The sequence below is a fragment of the Blennius ocellaris genome, assembly GCF_963422515.1.
Source record: "Blennius ocellaris genome assembly, chromosome: 2".
NCBI classification, from domain to species: Eukaryota; Metazoa; Chordata; class Actinopteri; order Blenniiformes; family Blenniidae; genus Blennius; species Blennius ocellaris.
This window is the reverse complement of record NC_137651.1, coordinates 9,742,450-9,764,774: the sequence shown is the minus strand read 5'-3', so window position 1 is coordinate 9,764,774 and position 22,325 is coordinate 9,742,450. Positions and strand designations below refer to the sequence as shown.

The following is a 22,325-nucleotide window of genomic DNA, read 5'->3' as shown; positions in this document are numbered from 1 at the left end:
AGTAAATTGTTGGCTCTTTAGTCATGCTCGCTTTAACGTCTTCTCTTCCATTGTAAGGATAAAGAGAAATTAACGTCTTTCAAAAGGGAACTTAAGCAGAGCACATATTGGGACCTGAACATAAAGTTTATGTGGATTAATATCTGAAGTACTTTCTCCCATCTCATTTTGTTTTAAGTGTAACACAGAGGTGAGCAAATGTTGACCACATTTGAAATGTTCAACTTGCCACATGTTTGCACTGTCACTATCAGACTTAATGAAAGAACAAAAGGCAATAGTTGATTATTCACGAGACCATAACAAGGATTTTACTTTATATCTCTACAAAAGAAAGGCATGGGTGAAATTTAGCATTATCTACATCATAATGTCGTGTCTGTTTTCACAGCAGGCCTGCATGGAATAATGGTCAGAGGTTACATTATAATTGGAAATATGGTTTATAATGTAATTTGTACCAAAATCTGCGCTGCTATTGCTCACAAAAGCCTAAAAGCACAAATGCTGGGCATTAAATAAATTAGCCAACTGAGAGTCATGACAGCAATTGATTACATAAACAAATGAGTCCAATGAGGCCTTAACTCCTGATTGAAAATGTTTCAAGATGGCCAGACAAAATTATTCTGCTGTTAAGCAGCTGAAGCTACACATTAGTGCACACATTGTGTAATCATGACTGAAAATTCCAAATTACATGCCCTAATTATTTATTTTGTTTGTGCCATAAGATAAAATTTGAAGACTGAGGGAGCCCGAGGGCCAGACATTGGACATGTCTGATAATATGCATACACATTTAACTTTTAGTTATAAATTACGTTTATTTTTGTTCCAAAGTCATGCAGGTGTAATGTTTACAGTAGCTATTCAGGAGCCAGCAGGTTGTACCATACATGTACACACACACACACACACACACACACACACACACACACACACACACACACACACACACACACACACACACACACACACACACACACACACACACACACACACACACACACACACACACACACACACACACACACACACACACACACACACACACACACACATTGACCATATCCTCAACTTCCAATTGCAGACTACTGAGCCGTTCCAGTGCAGCAGTTGGAGGTTAAGTGCCTTGTTAAAGTGTAGTTTAATAGAAGTGGATGGTTCATTAGACAGTTCACTTACTGTGTATATGGATCCAAATCACAATTGCCATATTTATCATACTGAGTATCATTACTGAGACTCTGCAAGTGGTCCCAAATCTACATAATGTGAACCATACCGGCATTGGAAATAAAATAGAAACCTCATTCAGGTATTTGACGGAATGAGACCGAAACTTAGACCAGAAGCCTCGGCAGGTACAAACCGGCCCAGCAACATTGCAGTGCAAACAAGTTTTTCACCTCGGCTCCTCCCGCAGGGTGAGACTTGGTGTGTGGCACAGAATACTCTTCATTCAGCTGTCACCGAGTTTAATTCATGTTGATGTTCTACAACTTTCTTTTTCGCAGCGTGATTCAAGAGCTCATGTGGCGCTGCTGATCGGTGCTGATCTAGAAGATAAACCCTGTTTATATGTAGGATTAGAGAGGGAAGGTGATTGGAAGGCTTGTGTGTGTGTGTGTGTGTGTGTGTTTGTGTGTGAGTGAGAAAGCTTTGTACACATGAACTGCCTTGACGGATCCCCTGGGCAGTTCGGGGACTTCAGGAAGGACGACTTTGAGGCTGACTGGATTAAGGTGGCAGAATGTAGATTTAGTCAAGTGTACCAGGTCAAGCTCAAGCTCTGGCGGGAGAAATGTGCCCTGAAAAGCTTTGACGCCAACTTTTACAGGTAGGATTTTAATTCTTATTACAAATTGCAGACAGACATAAAGTGAGTAAGTGTGGGAGTGTGAGCCTACACATGGTTTCATTCAGGTCTGATTGGAATTTGTAGTTGAATGCTGGGCTTCCCAATTTTTTCACATTATATAACAATATTGTCAGTGACTGTCAGGAAGCATAGGCAATGAAAAGGACATATCCCCTCCTACTAGTTCATTAAAAATATTTATTCAAATGGTAATGTGTGTTTTGTGTTTTGACAACATAGTATACAGTTTTACCCTTAGCCTAGCAATGTAAAAACACTTCCCTGTACACAAACAAGACATTTAGGCAGAAACTATGTTTACAGGTTGGCAATCTTTGTGACGCCCAAAGCTGAACTGTTGTTTCTCCTATCACAGTAGATTTAAAAACGAGGTGTCCAACATCGCCAAACTGAAATTCAAGTACATCATATCCATCTATGGAGTGTGCAGTGAGGCAACCGCTGTGGTGATGGAGTTCATGAGTAATGAATCCCTGAACACGCTCCTCGCCAGCCACACTTTGATGTGGCCAAAGAAGTTTCAGATGATTCATGAGATCTCGATGGGCATGAATTTCCTTCACAGCATGAGGCCACCGCTACTCCATCTTAACCTCAAGACATCCAATATCCTATTAGACGATCATCTCCATGTCAAGGTCGGTGAAACTCGACAGGCAACAGTCTCTTGACATTTTATATTTTCTGCCCAGCACTGTGATAATTCTGTGTTGTTCCAACATTCTTGTTTTCCCGCTTAGATCTCAGATTTTGGGTTAATCCACTGGGAGCAGGGTGAGACTTTCACAGAGCATCTGACAGCAAGAGGGAACATAAGTTACATCCCGCCGGAGACCTTCACTCAGTGCTCCAGTCCTCCAGGAACTAGCTTTGATGTTTACAGGTGACTTGCCAAGGGCATTTTTGCAATTGCACTATCAGGATCCCTGCTTTTTTTCTGATTCACTGCACAAGCCACAAGCCAGAGTTCACACAGTGTAACCTTGCTCTCCACTGTATGTATTTTTAATCTTTCACCAGTCACTGGGATGGATTCTCTATATTTTACTCAGCTCTGACTCACTCCTTCTTGCTCTTACGGACTATCTGCCTGTTATTTCATGTTGCAAAGTATTGCGCTTTTCTGTGGACACCAACCTATTTTTTTAAAGCTTTTCATGTGAGTTTGAAACAGCCACAAACTTCACAGGAATGACTATTATATGCAAAGTTGAGACTCTTGGTGCTGAAGCGTGTTCTGCTTTGATCTACAGCTTTGGAATTGTGATATGGGAGACTTTAGCACAGCAGAAACCTTACATAGGTAAGAATTAATTCATCTGAAATCCATCACATCTTCATATCAAATAGATTTATAGGCGCAACCTCAGCGAGCAGTCATGTAACATTCAACATGATGAATTAACCCTTTCCACTGTGGAGGTTGTTGTGCTGGAGACAGGCTGTAACCGTTAGACAAATGATGGCTGCCAACAGGGGAACAACCAATAAAGAGGTCATTTTGTCCTACAAGACCTAAAAATAAATGAAGTGTTTATTTGTTTTTCTTCCCTATGCATCATATTGTTGCAGAATTTTTACATGTCAGAAGTTTACTGGTTCAAAGTGGCCGTTTATTTCTGAATAAAACAGCTTTAATTATAAGGGAAGAAACATTTTTTTGTTTTAAGTTCTTTGGAACAAACACATACCCATGTGATATGGGTCGTAATTCAAAAAATTTGTTGAGGATTCACATTAAGAAAGCCCATTGCTTTCCTGTTGTCTGCACCAGGGTGATTTTAAAAGCTGAGAGAGAAGTGAGGAAGCACAATGTTTCTGCCCTGCAGCATGCTCATGTGTTCATACGTTCTGTGCATGCAGGGTGCAGCTTGACCACAGTGCTCTTACAGGTGTCCGAAGGGAAACGACCCTGTGAGAAGATGATACCCGACCAGAGGCCGAATGAGTGTGAGCAGATGATAATCACCATGAAACAGTGCTGGGACCAGGATCCCAAGAAGAGGCCTCCATTCTCAGGTACAGTAAAAAAATAAATAAAATTTGATATATATATCACTTATATCTTATATAAACACTTATATCTGTGAAAAAAAGTGTTTCCCAAGAGAAATCCCTTGTTTACCAGGAAGTACAAGCTTTTCTCCTTTAACAGTGATCAAGCTTTTATAGACATCTGTTGTAAAACATGCACAGATATAATTTTAGATGAACAACTTGTAAAGAAAATAACCAAACAGCCAGCAGAAAAAAATTAAATGGAGTTTCCTCTGACCCTGGTCATTAGAATTAGAAAAGTAAAATGAAAAAATGAAATACCTGAAATACCTGGCCAAGAACAAAAAACCGGCATCTAACAAGGCCAAAAGTGGCTTCCAAATGCAGTGGAAAATAGTGCAGAACCTTATGATCTCCAGTGGCAGTTCAGCCTTTGGAGACATTAGGTCAGAGGTCTCACACTCAGATCCTCAAGCCCTGCATGTTTTTCATGTCTCCCTACCCTGAATGTCCTGATAGTTCATATCTACGTTCAGCACAACGCCAGATAATGAGCTGCTCATTGCAATGAGCTGAGTGGAAGCAGGGAGACATAGAAAACATGAGGATCTGAGTTTGAGACCCCTGCAGTTCGTGATGTTGGTTCGTGGTGCTGGTAGATTACAATGACAGATGTGTGTTTTTGGTTGTGTATGTGTTCACAAAAACAAAATGAGAAACTGAGAAAGGCTCTAATTTGAATATTTTGCTCTGAAGCTTGAAGCTTGTTACCAAGTTACCAGACATTTTTCATGCACATAAAAATGTTTAAAAAAAATAAAATAATTAGGCTTCCCAGTGATCTGCAATAATAGGATGACACCACAAAGATTTCATTTGCAACAAGTGCACCCTGTCTGGCTCAGAATTTGAGCTTATTCAGTATCTCTGCTATGCTCATAGAAACATGAGTAATTTGTTTGATTTGTTGTCTGGTCGATTTAGTCATTGTAGTGTCGCATTAAAATACATTTTTCATTGTAAACTGACAGCAAAGTAAGTCAGTGATGATATTATTTTCTGTTAATGAGAATGTGAAAACAAGGTGGGTGTTCTTTTGTATTTTATACCTGGAAATTTGAAATGTGCCACATGTTTGAAAAGCAGATGTTTTGCTATTATATTGAAATGTCAGTGTTTTGATCAGGAACATGTTTTTGCATTTGTTTTGATAACGTTTCTCTAAGGCAAGATAACAAAATGAGGAAATATTTTTTGTTTGCCTTCTTTAGATTTATAATTATTAACCCAGTTAATTACTTGCCCATAGAAAACACACTCAAGTGCATGTAATGCTCAAGTGAAGCACACATTCAAATGAAATGTACTCATTTACTAAAGAGGAACTGGGTCACCTTTGTTTAAACAAGCACTCATAGCTTAAGAAGTCATGTTAATGAATACAAATCAGTATCATGTTTATTCATAAACAGCAGCTACTTCAATCTGCACTGTTCACAAAAGTCATGGCTAATAATACCGTAGCAACAAAAGAATTTATCGCTAATTCATGCATGGGTCCAGCCATTGCAAGGTAATTACGAGCAGATCCCAATGGAGTTTAGAGGTGCATGTCTGGGAATATATTTGTTTAAGCAGGCACATGCAGGACACTCCTCGACTGCTGTATTGTTCTTCAGACATGGTGAGGAGAACCGAGGCCCTAAGTGAAATCATGAAGATCCCAGGACCAATGAAGTTTCGCAACGGTGACGTGAGACAAGAATCAGATCGCCTCCTGCTCAGCTTCCCAGCACATAAAGTTAGTTCTGCTTGCTTGAATGTTGCTGTAGAATATATTGTTCCAATCACAGCTTTAAAGGCATGACTTATCTATTGCATTATAGGCAAGACTGTGGCAAAAAACCTGATGCACTGAAGATTGTGGCTTTGAAAGGACGTGTTGGATCACTTCAAAGCTACTTACATACAACATTAGTATGCTATGGAAGACTATTTGGGCCACTCATGAGAAAAAGAAAATGATAGGTGTATTTCTTTTTCATCATGCACTTCAAAAAAAAAAAAGCTGAACTAGCCAGTGAGTGTGACTGCTTCTACAAAATGCCTTGCAGACTGTTTAATGAACTGGTGAAGCTATACTTCTGCTTTATCTGCCATCTTCTTTATATAAAGAATCTGCTGTGATAACACAGAAATTATTTCTCTTCTCCCAAAGACATTATATAGTTATCATTATTAGGACTTTGAAAAGACTGCATTGTGCAGTAATCTCCGTCGCTCTCTTCACTGACTTTTTACAGAAGAGTGCTTAAGCCCTCACTGGAAAGGTTGAGCAGCCAATGGGGGACAGCAGATCAGAAAAAAGGAGGAGGAGAATAAACAAAACAGTTGAATTAAATAAATGAACTGAACATTTCTGAATGAGTTTTTGAAAAAAGCTGTTACATTGGCCAGTAATTGAACCCTGGCCTGCCATGTGACAGCTAAGAACTCTTGAATACATGCATGACATTGAATTTTGCAAGGCTTATGTTACTGTGGATGCTATGTATAATGGATTATTAGAAAACAAGGAAATCCTTTGTAAAATCAGATGTTCAGAAGCAAGAAATCTGTGCCTCTGATTGGGGATGGACCAGAGGAGATGTTTCCACTTTTTTTAACCAACATTGTATTTCGATTTTTCTCTTGATGTGCATGATGAAAAATTTCCTTTTCTCATGGATAGCCCTAATACTCGTATGTAGTATGCTCACTGTCGGTGCTAAGAGACTGATCGTCAGAATGAATGGCTCTGAGCATGCTCACTAAAATTAGCTCCAAACAAAAATACAATTTTCAGCAAAGTCAAACATCAGGGGGGGGGGAATATGAGGATTAATTATCCAGAAAGTTTTAATGTGTGTTTTTTTTAATTTGCAACTCATTGAATAAGTAACACATCATTATCCTGAAAGAAAAACGAAAAATAAAAGAAGTACAACTAGTCATGGTAAAATTGTGAAATATTATGGCTATATTAGGGCAAGATACATGTTTCTGTCCTCTCAGGGAAATGTGTCCTGGAGGTCAGAAACATCACAGACTTGTATAGAGCTTTATTACACACACACACACACACACACACACACACACACACACACACACACACACACACACACACACACACACACACACACACACACACACACACACACACACACACACACACACACACACACACACACACACACTAAACAGCATCATGATCCATAAAGCTATTGCATATGCATATGCATAAGTGGACTTTCTTAAAACCGTTCACTCTGAAATAACTCAATAACATCTACCTGATGGAAAAAGCTCATATTCAGTGTAAAGACAGGCAGATGCTGAGATCTCTATCTCAATGGGTTTTTTTTTCTTCCTGGCAAAATAAAGGTTAAATAAATTAACAATGACACCTAAAGCAGATAGCCAGCGTTTCCACTTAAAAGAACTGATTGACCAATTGAATTCATCAATCATATTTAATTATCGTTTAATAGTTTGCCGTCTAATCACAAGATTTGTGGTTTGGTCCCCCTATTTGCCCCATCAATATGACAAAATGTCTTGGCCAAGTCACTCAAACTGTTCCTAATGGTGTGTGAGCATTTACTGTACTTGCATGGCAGCCATCACTGTTAGTTTGGGATTGCGGCAATTATATTGTGTGTGTGAATTAGTGGGTGTACAGTAAAGTGCCTTGACACTACTGAAGTGGTCAAATGTGCTATTTAAAGAAAAGCCCACATTACTTTTACCAACTATGCATACATGTAGCTGAGAACTCAAAAAGCTGCCAGTCAGGAGCGATTAAGAATTTCCCAGGACATGAACATGCATTTCCATCTGCAAATAATCTCCAGAAAATTGATTTTATTATCATTGAATTTATAAACTTCACTTCTACACATTTAGACCCACTAAAGTTTAGTTTTTGCAGATGCCAAACCAGTTCATATGCATGTTAGTGAATTCTGACTGTTTTACTTTAACTGTGACATTGTCGGCATTTAATAAGAAACGTAATACACAGATTCTACAAAAAGTCAGAAATTCTGGCTGCTCCGACCTTTCTGAAATCTTCATTCAACATTCATGTGTACTTTCTCTACTAAAAAGTTTCAATCAGTCCCAGTACATACATTACATTTTTTTTGGTATAGTTTTTGCTAAAAAAGTTTTTGACTATTCAAAGACATCAAGATAATTGATCCACAGATGTCGGGCTTTAAGAGTTGCTGCAACTTTAGTGATTTGTTTATACACATGATGGCGTCCGAACCAGATATCTGAATATGTTTACACATGTGGAAATGCATCTATTTTCTTTGAGATGGAAATTATCGTTATTATCATTTAACATTAGTATAGAATGGAACCAGGAAGCGATTATTGTGAAGGGCAACAATGTGAAGGTAGTATGGCCAAGCAGAGCTTATTTACTTGAATGAATAATAGCACAGGATTTGGATTTGGTATGTATGGGGTAGATGTGGATCGAGCTCATGAGGAAATAAGCAGTGAATCACTGGTAACAAACAGAAATACTGGAAGCACAACAAAGGTGTTTACCAAACTAAAACCCAAGAAAGTGACAAAGCGCTCAGGTAGAGCATTAAATCATAGATAGGTAGAGTAGGATTTTTTTTATTTTTTATTTTTTTACAAGTTGCAACACAAGGCACAACAAGAAATAGATACACAGAGAGAAATACACCTGATGTACACCGGGGGGTAATGTCATACAGGTGGAACAGAGTAGGAATGATCAGAGGACTGAGAGGCCAAAACAAACAAACAGACAAACAAACAATGAAATCCAGACAAGATTTCTAGACAAAATTGTCATTTGCATTCACTCATCATCACCATTATGACATAAAGGATAGTCATGCCATTGTACAAACAATCAACATAGGGGGAAGTCTAACCCTCGTGTGGAGCCAAGCTTATTTACAAAAGAGGCAGCCAGAAAGAAAAACATATATTATCATATAAAATTACTTAGATAAGAAGGGAGACAGAGAGGGAGACAATAAAGCAATGGCAGGTACTCTGGGATTTGCATGCAAAGAAAATATATTTACATGAAACTGAAAATAGGGTAGGGACTGGAGGGAGTCGTGACGTTATTAGAAGAAAACAAGTCATCATCAATAGAAATTCAAACACCACATTTTTTCACTATGGGGAAGCACCCTGCTGTTCACTGTGCGAGTGTGTAAAGTAAAGAAACTGCGGATATTGTCCTGGTGTCATGGCAGAGATATCAGGATGGGAAATGGCTGGAAAGCTGCAGGACCAAGAGGACATGGAGGGCGAGTGGGTACAATGGGTGTATGAGGGAAGCGAAAAAGATTCCACTTTAATCTTTGGACACAACAGGACTGCTGAAAAGGATACAATGTAGACTGGGATCTGCACATTGTTCAATTTGAAGAAAAAACAACAACAACTTCTCGGTCCAGAAATCAGCATTTTCTATAGGAATGAGACTTAAATTTTGACTTCATCCTTTCAAAACTGAATTGGATGCAGTTTCATCATTCCTTCACTAAAAGTATTTAAACATGTTCTTTATCTACTGGTTTTATACACTTGCTTGTGTCCCTTCTGTAAAATAAAAAGAATGGTCCGAATGGCTCAACAGCTCCTGGGAATAAATCCTGACTCTGTTACTAATATGCAAATGTCTTAATTCTTCCTTGAAAACTTGTGACACAGCTCAGTTTTTACAAGCATGAAAACTCAGATGTTATAGCTCAATATGTAAATGATGTTTGGTCTCTGAGATTGGTGTAGATTATAATTGTTTCCATTATTGTTATGCATTTTTATTTCACCTTTATATTTCCCCCAATTAATGCTTAACTGCTGATTTGTCTCAGAAATGCTCTTATAATAATTTATTCTTAATGCATAAGAGTAATAATTTATATTTATTTAATAAAGCTGATTGAAACAAACTATGATGACATAAAACACGAGCCACAAGTCATCCAATGACTGTAATTTATGAGTTGAGTCTGAAAACAAATGCACACATGCTTTGATACATGTACGTACTGCTTCACCTCTTGTGATAAGGGGCAGTGGCACTGCTACGATCCAATTCCATAGCACAAAATAAATAAGCAATGCGGTGTTTTCTTTCTCTTCAATTTTAGATCAGCCTGACTGAGAAACCCAGCTCATCTTCAGGTAAATTCAAGGGTAGAGCATTGGGGGCAGAAACATGTTCAAGACAGTACAAGGGCTGACGTTTCAAAAGTGCTGTTTAGAGTCTTTTTACCATTTGGATATTATCTCTAGAAATGAAAAGCAGAATCTACGAGACAGAACAAGATGAGTATTAGTGCTGTTTTTGGAATGCAATATCTCCAAAGTATTGATTTGTGCTTTAAATACTTAAGCACTATTTTGTGTTTATTATAATGCTTTATTTTATCGTAATACTTTAATAGAGCAAAATTTCAAAAATAGCAGTTCCAGTGCAGACACTGTAATAGAAATGTTCAATTTTTTTCATTATAGTGTTCTTTGCTTTTTTTTTTTTTTTTTTTTCACAGATGAGCAGTATGGCAAGGATGGGCTTCTTTCTATGCTCATCAAAAAGGACTTTGGTAGTTTCAAGAAGTCTTTGAAAAAAGAGCATGTCTCCAAACAATTTTCAGGCCAAAGGAGCATCCTTCACTTCACCGTAGAGACCGGTGATTTAGAGACCGTCAAGCACGTCCTGAGTCTGGGAGCTAAAGTCAACTGTGCCACTGCCAGAGGTTACACTCCGCTTATAATTGCCATTCTGCACAGGTCAGTGTCATTATATTTCATCAATTTGGTTTATATTTGACATAGAACAAAGTTTATCTTTGCTTTACTGGTAATACCTGCAGGTTTAAGGTCACCAGAATGTATTTCTGCTGTACTTTTAAATTATAGTATTGAATAGAAGAAATTGCTTTGAAATACATTAATTGGCACAATCCCATTGAGCTCGATGTCATGGTGCTGCATGGGGGGGAGGGGGGGGGGGGGGGGGGGGGGGGGGGGGGGGGGGGGTGCATAATGGTGTGCCTGCATCAGTTTCCTCCCACGGTCCAAATACATGCATTTTAGGTGATTTTGTATTTCTAAAGTGCCCTTGTGTGATTGTGAGTTGGTCTATATTTTCAGTGTGAGCCCTGCAGTAAATTACACATTCAGAGATGCCAAAACCAAAATATTGAATCAGGAAGCAACCAAAAGGAAAGACGCAGAGTTCTGATTTAGCTGGATTCAGTTTGAATGATCTTAAATCTAATTTTCATGACTATATGCAAAACAAAAGATAGTTATATGCTATTTGTATGACTTTGCACTGTTTTTGCCTTTTAAATTTTGATTGTATGACCATAAACGATTGTTGAAAATGTACAAGCATAAATCAGGCATGTGTCATTTGCATGAGTTTATGCTGAAAGTTTGACAAGCAATGTTTTAGATGCACGAGAGGTGGGGTTTTTATAGGTTCTTTGAACTTCTTCCTACCCATTTTGAGCATGATTATATTGATTTGTTTGTTTGCACTACATTGCTGCTCAAATAAATAAATAAAAAATGAAATAAATGAAACAATGGATACATTAAATAACCATAGATGAAGTTATTTATGGTTATTAGAAGCGCAAAATGTGGAACTACTCTTTTTGAAGTCATATTGTTCATTACAAATGTGTTTTCACCAGGTTTCATGATATTGCCTCTTTATTGCTGGATCACGGTGCAGCTGCCACCCAAGGAGATGATGACAACTGGACGCCGCTCCACTTTGCTGCTCAGAGTGGCGACGACAAGGCTGCTGTTCGCCTTCTGTTGGACAGAGGAGCTGGAGCAGATGCCCAAGAAAAGGTCGGTTGGACGCCCCTCCACTTGGCCTGCCAGAATGGCCATGAGACAGTGGTTCGCCTGCTGCTTTTGCGGCAGACCGAAAGCAATGTGATCGAGCAAAAGGAGGCACAAGGGAGGACACCGCTACACTTAGCCTCTACCTACGGGCACGTGGACATTATCAGGCTACTGCTATCTCAAGGATCAGATCCTAATGCTACCAGCAAATCTCTCTCCACTGCACTTCATCTATCAGCTGAACGAGGCCATAATCGAGTAGTTAGGAAACTGCTTAAGAGTGGGGCTAACACTGACTGTGCAGACAGCAAAGGATACACTCCACTCCACCTGGCTGCACACAGTGGTCATGTGGGTATGTAGGCAGCTGCTGACTAATGGTGCAAACCCAGACTCCAGGACGCTCCAAGGGTGGACCCCCATGCACCTGGCTGCTCTGAAGGGACATGAAGCAGTGGTGGTCCAGCTGAAGAGTCACGGTGGTTGTGTGAATGCAAAAGGCGAGAATGGATGGACTCCATTACACGTCGCCTGCCATCACAGTAACCCAGAGGTGGTGGTGAAGCTGCTGGCAGGCCAAGCAGACCCAAACCTCACGGAGGATACCGAGGGATGGACCCCACTGCATTTAGCATGTAACGCTGTCAGTTTCCCCAGCGTCCTCCAATTAATATCATATCATGCTGAGGTCAATGCCATGACCTCAGCCAAGGCCACCCCTCTGCACTTGGCTGCTCGGCATGGCTGCATACCAATCGTGCAGGCTCTGCTGCTGAATGGAGCCGACAGGAAACTGCAGGACTCATCCGGATCCACAGCTCTACAGATAGCACAACGCTGTGAAAAGTGGGAAATAGTCAAAGAACTCGAAAAAGACAACACAGACTGGAGTTTTATACCACCATAGTGTGATTCGTTAAGAAAACAGGAGGGAGGGATGTTTCCAAGAGAATGGAGGTTTTGGCTGGCATGTCTTTTTTTCTTGTAAGTTGTTACACAATAAAAAGGAACAAGTGGAGACTGTCTGGTCTTCTGGTGAAGTAGGTTTCTTCACTGTGAATGTGAGAATTGCACCCTTATCTTATCTTATCTTATCTTTGTGTATAACTATAACAATAAATGGAGAAATTAGATGCAGATGTAATGTTTGTTTTTTTTCTCCTACGAGCTTTTATTTGGCAGCTTAAGATTTTAAATATTTAACATGCTTTAAAAATAATTAAATATTTGTATTCAAAGCTCAGTTTTTTTATTGTACGATTTTACCTGCAATTACTACTGCAATTGCAGGAAGTATGACTAAAATGTAACAAGAATTGAAAATGTATGTGATGTGATTAATCAAGAATAAAAACTTAAAATGTGACTGTGATATGGAAAAAATTGAAGAAGGAATCACAACACATGGGGTCAGAATCAGATGAAGTGGACCATAACGACAAAACATATTGACTCACTTCGCTAGTCAGCCTCTTATGTGTGTGTGTGTGTGTGTGTGTGTGTGTGTGTGTGTGTGTGTGTGTGTGTGTGTGCGCGTGTGCGCGTGCGTGTGCGTGTGCGTGTGTGCTCCTGGTGAAGTGGATGGAAATGAGAGTGCAAAAGAGCTGCTGTTATAATGACATATAGACACATTCATTTAATTAAACCTGTCAGACTTAATGTATAATATTATTTGTCTAATAACCTGGTTAAGACAAATATGACAGAACTGACACTAGTATTTTTCACCGCCACTAGAGAATTCTTCCTTCGATAAATGCATATGTGATAGGACGACATAATTCATTATCATTCATTCCCACCTGAGTCAAATAAGAACTGCCGAGTTTCTGCCTTGCTCATTTACCACTATGACACCTTATTAAACTGAAATGAAATGCATGGATTTGGGAGCTGTATTGACCTGCATGTACTCAGGGTTTTCACTGGATTCACCAGAGACTGTCTCTGTTGGAGGTGTAGCTGGTGAGCTGAATCAAATTATTGAAAATGGAAAGAGCGACTTTAAATTGGACTGAGCTTGCATTTTTTTTCCCTCTTTCTTTTTCTGTTTTGTTACAAACCGTTGTATTGTTCTGTGAACTCGTTATGCCTCTTTAGCCTGAAGGTTGACATTTTAAATGACAGCTTGGAACCACCGACTAGCATTTAACCCCTGTGGCATCATAAGAAATATAAGAGATTGTCTTCGATGTGTATGTTCACCCCATCAGAATACAATTAAACTATTCATCTAAAACAACATTAAGTTCATCTACACCTTCACAAATACCTACACCAGTGGTGTCACATAAATGACCCATGGCCCTGGGACAAGTTGGGACAAGTAGGATCACATCTTTCATCAGATTTTTGAATAACAATCATTATATTGATGACATACTTGTCACAAGGCAGTATAGGACGATAAAAAGAAAATGAAAGCACTGTTGCAGAATTACGTATGGAAGAGAGATTAGTGACGCAGCAATGAAAGCCATCTAAGTACTTGATCTCTTGCAAAGTAGCATACAATTTGAAGCCATACTATGACCAGAGACGTCATAGATGATGTTGAAAATTACCATGAGAACCAAGAGGGAAAAGAGTCCCCAGAGGCAGGTAAGACAGGACACTGTGGAGTGTGACGATATCAATATAATGCTGGAATGTTGAAATTATTTGATGCTGGCCACCTTAAAGAAAAAAAATCTCCATCCTTAACAGAATATTCAGTTTTATTCAGACTGAATCACAAGACCATGATATTTATATAAATAGCAATGATTTTCCATTTTTCTGTATTTTTAAAAACCTGCAAACCAATATAAGACATTAACCCTCAAATTGAGGACATTTGGCCATTGGATACATTGATAATGTCAGCATTTTTCAAGCCCATGTATATTTGACTGTATATGACCCCAAAAAAGTTGAACATGGCAACTTCACAATAAAACAAAAATAAAGAGTGAAATACTTACTTAGTAATCTCAGGAAGTGTTTCTTTACTTTACACATCCCCCGAGATACTTGCCTTCAATTTATTTTTTAATCAATTCTAAACAACTCTCAGGAAACCTCTCTTGGACTACGTATCTCAGATTTAGATAAGCAAAATCCTGATTTATTGTGGCATATGTTTTATATTAGGAGGCTGACAAAGTGAAGTATCTGCTGCTGACCCTTCTCTCACTGTAAATTATCCAGTAGAGTTTGAAAAGCAGCTATCACATCATGGCGGGGTGGGAAAGCGCTCTCTGGAGCGGTCGGTGTGTTTCAGCTTGGGTTGAGTGATTTATAGTTGAAAGAGTCATTTTTTACTGCAGCGACATTCATTTGAAATTTATGAAGCTTTAATGTCTACAAAATTGGAAGCAAACCAATTCTGTGCGATTGCCATCTACAGAAAGCAGCCTGACGACAACAGATGGGACTGACATATGTGTGCAATCCAAAGCTGTGTCATTGTGTAACCTGTCTGTCCTTATTTATAGACAAAAAACGTGGACAGGCAGATCACACAATGACACACAATACACCGCAATGCTCACATAAACAAAGCCTTTGTTTTTTATTTCCTTATATCCCATTTGTTCTAATGCCAACTACTGAAAAATGAAACTCACTTTCGAAACTACATCTAATCAGGCCTTTTGAAATCAATGGCTCGGCCTCAACCTTTTTACACATACGGTGACACATCAGATACCTTCTATCTCAGCCTGTATCCTAATTGGGTTTGCAGGCACCTAAACTAATTTTATTTTCTAATAGGGAGAAAAGCAGGAAGACGATAATGTCATGTGAGTTGCTGGTACCACAAACACCAAGAGCCAAAGACAGACAGAAAGAAGAGAGCTGCAATGTGCTGCTCTTTACTTTCAAGTGCAGCTGAGTGTTGTACGCTTCACACGTTCTTTTTCTTTTCTTTGATGAGTCGCTTCACTTGGTCAACATATTTTATTCATATGTTGCAGTATATCAGCTTAATTACCATCAGATTATTCTCCTATTCTCCCCTGGTTTAGGGTGAAATTAAGATTTCATTTCTAGATTTATATACCAATAATCATTAGTTAGCAGACGTCAAAGCCATTCGGTCCATATCTACATTATGAATATATGCAACATGGAGCACATCATCTATTGTCTAACGACCACCACAGTTTTTTCCATCTGTCTTCATTATCTGTTGTATCTGGCAACAACCACTGTTGTCAATGGAAGCAGGACAACTGTTAACATGAAACAAGTTCATTCAGGTCCTGTTTGCAGAAACTATTGCCCAGAAATGGAATTCTGCTTCTGTTTTCATTTCATCAAGGTGACCCGTACAGATGGCAAGGTTCCGACAACAATCATGATACACACATGCAACATGAGAAACATTGAAAACATACTCTTCCTGTGAGGCCACTGGTTGGTGGTGTGTTCTTTGTAATTCAATGGCACGATCATGCAAAAAACAGTAGACTTTAAACATCCAAGAACTTTTCACCATCTTCAGTTTAGGCCTGGTTAGTATGTGGCACAGGTAACGAGAGTGTGTCTCCACTGATCTAAGCAGTGCACTTGTTAAATTATAAGGGCTGAGCAGCACAAACACCATCGACCGTAATGCATGAGGCAGTATTTTATATTTGAGAAAAGTTGCATTTTCCCTGATGACACAAAGATGGAAGACGGGGTCCTTTAGAAGATGTTTGAAAGACAGTTTTGAAAAATCGCTCTTGTCAGAGACTGGCAACATCATTGCCACAGCCGAAATGCAGCAAAACTTTACATTTTACATCTGAAACCAATAAACAGTAGTTCAAGACTGTAGATCAGAAAAAAAAACTGGTTCCCTCACACCTCCACCATGTTCCTCTACAGTAACAATGACAGTAAATTCACAGGAAGATTTTTTTCCAACATCTTTGATAATTGTGTTGTTGTAGCTTATTTGCTGGAGGAGGAGAGATTTCAGACAGGCTGCACTGTACATCATATAATACAGCGACGGTCTGCCTAAACCCCTGTTTCGATTTACCAGTTGATCTTGATCGACATGCTCGTCACTCCTACTTTGAGTTTAATGGCATCCTACAGGCAATCAGGATTTGTGGTGTCAGCTCAGAGTATATTTACAGCATCACGTCATCAAATCAGCAGCCTGAGCTCACAGCAGCATCACACTGGTGTACACACAGTGTAAAGATCAATGAGGGGGCTGAGATCCCCAGTCAACCAGTCAAGCAGTCATGCTTAAAGTGTGGTCGGCTATAAATGTGTCAAATGGGAAGAGATGTCTGTGCCTTGGTCTTAATGAAAATGGTCAAATTATTGTACTTTAAAACTTTTTGGAAAAAATATTTTACAGAAAGCCAAAATATTGTAACAATTAACTATTGTACATTTGCCAACACTGTGGCTAATCCAGTGGTTCTCAATTATTTTCTATCACGCCCCCCCCTAGAGGACAACATTTTTTTCAGGCCCCCCCCCCCGAATTGTACGACCATTGAGAACCTGATAATATTAATTTATTTATCTGTATAAACCACTGTATGAGTTGCTGGCACCAGCATTCTGCATACAATTGCCTGATTATCAAAATAAATTAATAAAATGAGCTGGAGGCCCTTTTTTTATCGTTCAAGCATGAATAAAGACACTAATACTGAAAGTTGCGCCTGCCTCACGCCCCCCCTGACACCCCACCACGCCCCCCCAGGGGGGCTCGCCCCACCATTTGAGAAGCACTGGGCTAATCTTTTGTAAATGATCAACTCCTACCTTTTAAAAACTTGATTGTCTTAACGGAATGGTGTAGAATGGGGGTAGGACTTGACAACCCTAGGCTTCTCCCTATCCCTTTTCAAATGAGTTTAATGTGTAGTATATTGAAATTGGATCCATTATTCATTTTTATTCAATTTTCTTTTTTATTGTTTCATTCAAAATGAATAAATAAATTTTAAAAAAAATCTAATCAAAATCAATATTCTCCAACTCAGGGTGTCACCTTTGCAAATACATAAATTATAGTGATGCTGATTCATCTGAACGTTTTGTATCTCTCTCTCTCACACACACACACACACACACACACACACACACACACACACACACACACACACACACACACACACACACACACACACACACATACATGCGCGAGATGTTACAGTGTTGAGCATGTTTATGCAAATTTGACAGCACAGATGTTAAGAATGTCAGACCCTTGGAGCTCTAATTGTAATGCTATGATGTAATCTAGCTACTTCAGTATATTTAGCTTCTCGGATGGAAGCTGTAATGCGGAGGCCTTCTTAACCGGCAGGGTTAAAGTCACCATTGAGCCGTGCCCTGTGGTGTTAAGCAGCTGCAATCATGACTGATGCAGCTGGGTGCTTTGACCCAGGTGTGCAGCTTCACCACAGCCAAACAGGCACCTCAGCAGGCTTCAGTGGACCCAACCTCAATAATTGACTAAGTGATCCATTAGATTTCCTGTGGGATGATTTTGGGCTCAAGGCATCAGGCTCAAGGAAACCTTTCACTATGACAAGGGAGAAATACAGCAGGAGTGTCTATCTAAATAACCCTTGTTGGTGTCGTGCCAGAAGCATATAATGACCTGCACTCAACCTCAGGCGTAGTGACAGAGTAAAACATTTCTGTTAGCTCTCAAAACCGTATGCCAAATTGCTTTCTAATGTCATTCACACCTTGATTAAGTAATTTAAATAAAGACATTTAATTCATAAACTTCAGATGCTTCATGCTGAATTAATTCCTGGATCATTTTAAAAATAATTGTCTATTTCTAGACAGCAGAATATTTTTTCAAACCTATTGAACTATTGCAATTGAATTACCTTGTACACTGCAGTGTATTCCTATTATCCTTTCAGCTCCCTCTCTGTGGTGCTGTCATGTTTCTCTGAAATGATTAATGGTGGATCATGCCGCTATCTAGCACAGAGCAGAAACTCCACAACATTGATTACTTTACACTATTTGAATACTCTGCACAATACATTTAGTAGCCACATCTTCCACAGGAGATGACTGTATGGCTCATCTCTGCAAAGGTTTGTTAAGGAGAAAGAAGCATTGCATATGCGACTTTCATATTGCAGCATACAAGCACTCCTTTTCACTTCTATATTTCATCCTTCACTCAGAAAATGTGTTTGTTTGGATCTTAAATTGTCAAAATAGCAGTTTATCACACGCACACACACGCACACACACGCACATATATATACATGTCAAAATCACAGCATTCTAAAAAGGTCTCACTGAAGTCAATCACATACATGCATACAATGAATCTCAATCACATATCTGTAATCTGATTATCAACAAAATAATATCATGCCACAACTTTATTTACTAACAAATAAAAAAAAAATATATATAGATGATTTCATACATGTTGGTCATGAGGAAACATAATGGTGAGCACTGTATTAGGTGTTTGTATACAAATGAAAAAGTTAAGCCATACCCAGATGTGTAACAGATATATAAACATTTAGGTATCAATTTTTGTTTAAATGTTTTCTTCAGAAGTGACAAAACAAGGTCAAACACATAACAATGTGATGATTAAGTTTTCCATGCCACTTCCCATCAGTTTGCCTACTGGTCCAACAGATCCCCAGATGACGCCACCTCCGCCGTTCTCTACACCTCTCTCTGACATGTTGAAAGTCCCAGCACCAACATCAGGATGCAGTTTGTTGGTTTCAGCTCAGCATTTCCTGACTAACAGGCCCCTGCATGTCAGGATGGGCACCTCCACGTCCTCCAACCATCATCCTCAACACTGGTGTTCCTCAAAGCTGTGCTGTGTCCAGTCTTGTACCCACTGTACACTTAAGACTGCATCAGACTCCCTCCACCTCTGCTAAGAAACTTTTACTGCTGCCCAATAGAGAGTGTCCTGACCTATGGATGCACAGTGTGGTGTGTGAGCTGCATTGTATCTGAGAATTCTTTTTTTACTTCAGCGAGTTATCGAGATGCTTAGTGGATCATCGGCTCCTCACTCCCACGTGGAGAGAAGACCTACTCCAACCGTCTTCTGGGATGATCAAGTATGACCCCACCCACCCAGAACACTCTGTTCTCCAGCCTCCCCTCTCGCAGACCCAGAGTCATGACAACCAACACCAACAGACTGAGAAACTACTTCTTTCCCATGGGTGTGAAGAGGCTGATACAGGAATCATGATTCCCTGCGACTACACTTTACTATTAATGTAATATCTCAACATTTTAACCTTTTGTAGACTACACTTTATTATTTATTATTTATGTAGCCTTTCAACATTTTAATATAGTCTACTGTAATTGCGATGCTGCTATAAGAAAGACTATTTTATTGTATTTTAATGGAATGACAATGCTTCTTGCTGACTTCTTACTTACTTTATGTTATCCAATCATTTTCCTAAATTGATTTCATTAGGCTTAAAATCAGTAGCGTGCAGTGTTGTTTCAGTCAGGGCCAGCAGTTACAACCCCCCTTTGTTCCAAGTTGACAACAGAAAAGCCAAGACAAAGAGAAAATCCATGCTCAAGAGGAGAGCAACTTATACTATATATGGAGCCCTGGAAGCCGATTGGTCTATGAGAACAGGGCAGCCAATGACAAGGCAGCTATGGACTGCTCATGTGGAAGCAATTCTGCAGCACCTGATGAGAGAGGTGAAAACAATGTACACTCTGCTCCGGGCAAACACAAAAGTTTGCTTGCCTCACCAATAATCTTTGGATTGAGGGTGTTCCTGGTGCATTGCAGGGGCTGCATGGTTTTGTAAAAGGCTTCACCTTGACTTTGTTTATCCCAATGTGATTTAGCGTTATCTTCAGGATATATTTTGAGCTGATAGACAGGACTGTGTCGAAATTAGCCCATAAACTGGATGTATTCTTTCCTCGTCTGTTTCTTTGTAAATCCTGAAAGACAACCAGAAGAATAAAGATGCTTTATCATTTAATCCGGAAGGAAATGATGAGCATTATATTTGCATTTCTATTTAAACAATGAAAAGTGTAATTTGTGCAAAACCTTTAATTAATTTTCTTAATTGTCTGCCTTTATAATGCTACACATAATTGTGCATTTGCCAAGCTAAACAAAGAATCTTAATGCTCTTAGATTTGCACTGTGACTTTACATAAATTGTTTATTTTCTCAAAGCTGTTGTCAAATTAAATTCATTGGTAGAAAATAAATTGAGAATGACAGAAATCAAAACCACATGACGAGTGCAGTAGTTTCAAATATGTCTTCAAAGCTCATTTTCTTTTATTCCCTTTTGTAGTTGAGACATCTGACATTGGTGCACATGCCAGTTTGTGACTTGTCACCTGCAGTGCTATGCTTAGTGTTATTTATGTTATTTACTTCAAGATGATTTATAAAAAGCTATACATGTATGGATACATATTGGTCTTTATGAGACAGCCATTACCACAACATTGTATGTGGATGGAGATAAAACTTGCTTGTCACGGATTTGGGTTTTTTTGTATTGAGTGTTCAAAGTTAACATTTTCTCATCGTGTGTTTTCTAATTTCTGAGTCACTCATAGTTCATTGAGTTCTGGTGTTTTATATTTTGTTACATTGCAATTGCTTCTCGTTGTATCATTACAATATCAGCTGTTATAGGGAGAACATTCATTTGGGGGAGCGTCTCTTGAGGAAACCTGATGGGAAGAGTAATCAAGAGATTGGCTGCAGTAATGCAGTCACTGAACTGGACTGTTGTGGCGAAGAGGAAGCTGAGCTCTCTGTTTGATGCTCCATCTAAAGCCCCACCCTCACCTTTGGTCATCACCTATTAAAGGAAAAAAGAAAGGAAAAAAAGTAGATAAAAAGAAGAAAGAAAAAAAACAAGTGGGAACTTTTGACTAAGTGTTTGTTTGTTTAGGTCCTTTGATGGTCTGATAACTGAGGGTATTGGACTGCTTGTCCAACAGGACTGGCCTCCAATCCGTAGGTTTTATGAAGGGTTTGTGGAGGAATGGGCAGATGATTATCATTCATATATCAGAGTTTTGTGTGTTTTCTGATATGCTTCACCGCATGTCACTGCTTCAAGCTCCACCATCAATACTGCTCTGAGGTCTGACCTTCACAAAGGACATTCTTGAGGAAACTCTTTAAAAGTTTTACACTGGGCCATAATGACAAAATGATATACTGCCACTGCTGAACAGTGCTCTGGGAGCCATACCACAATGTCCACACACTCTCCTTGAACAAGCTGCCAAAATGACATAACCCACAGTGAATTAAACACCACTCAGATATGTATCCGTTTCATTTTCTCCTGCCTTCACCTCCTGTCCTTCAGGCTTTGGTAAATATTACATCCAACCACTGCGGATGACTGAGGAGTGTTTGTTGACAAGCCTCTTATTACCTTGAAACAACACACTTCAAACCAACAGCTGTTCCTGAGTACAAATCACATAAGCAACACCCTGCACATAGATTCTGAGATTTATTACACAGCACAATATACAACAAATGACTTTG

General features: G+C 39.2%; 1 protein-coding gene across 1 annotated transcript; it reads left to right on the top strand.

Annotated features, from left to right (window-relative positions):
- Window positions 1–1,673: 1,673 nt before the first annotated feature.
- Window positions 1,674–13,113, top strand: ankk1 (ankyrin repeat and kinase domain containing 1; the record flags this gene model as incomplete). The annotated part of the gene is given in 10 exon segments (XM_080504319.1): window positions 1,674–1,843; window positions 2,241–2,523; window positions 2,626–2,768; window positions 3,139–3,188; window positions 3,749–3,904; window positions 5,563–5,684; window positions 10,081–10,114; window positions 10,483–10,723; window positions 11,638–12,153; window positions 12,155–13,113. Coding segments are annotated over 10 exon segments (2,265 nt in total). The 3' UTR covers window positions 12,705–13,113.
- Between the last annotated feature and the right edge of the window lie 9,212 nt (window positions 13,114–22,325).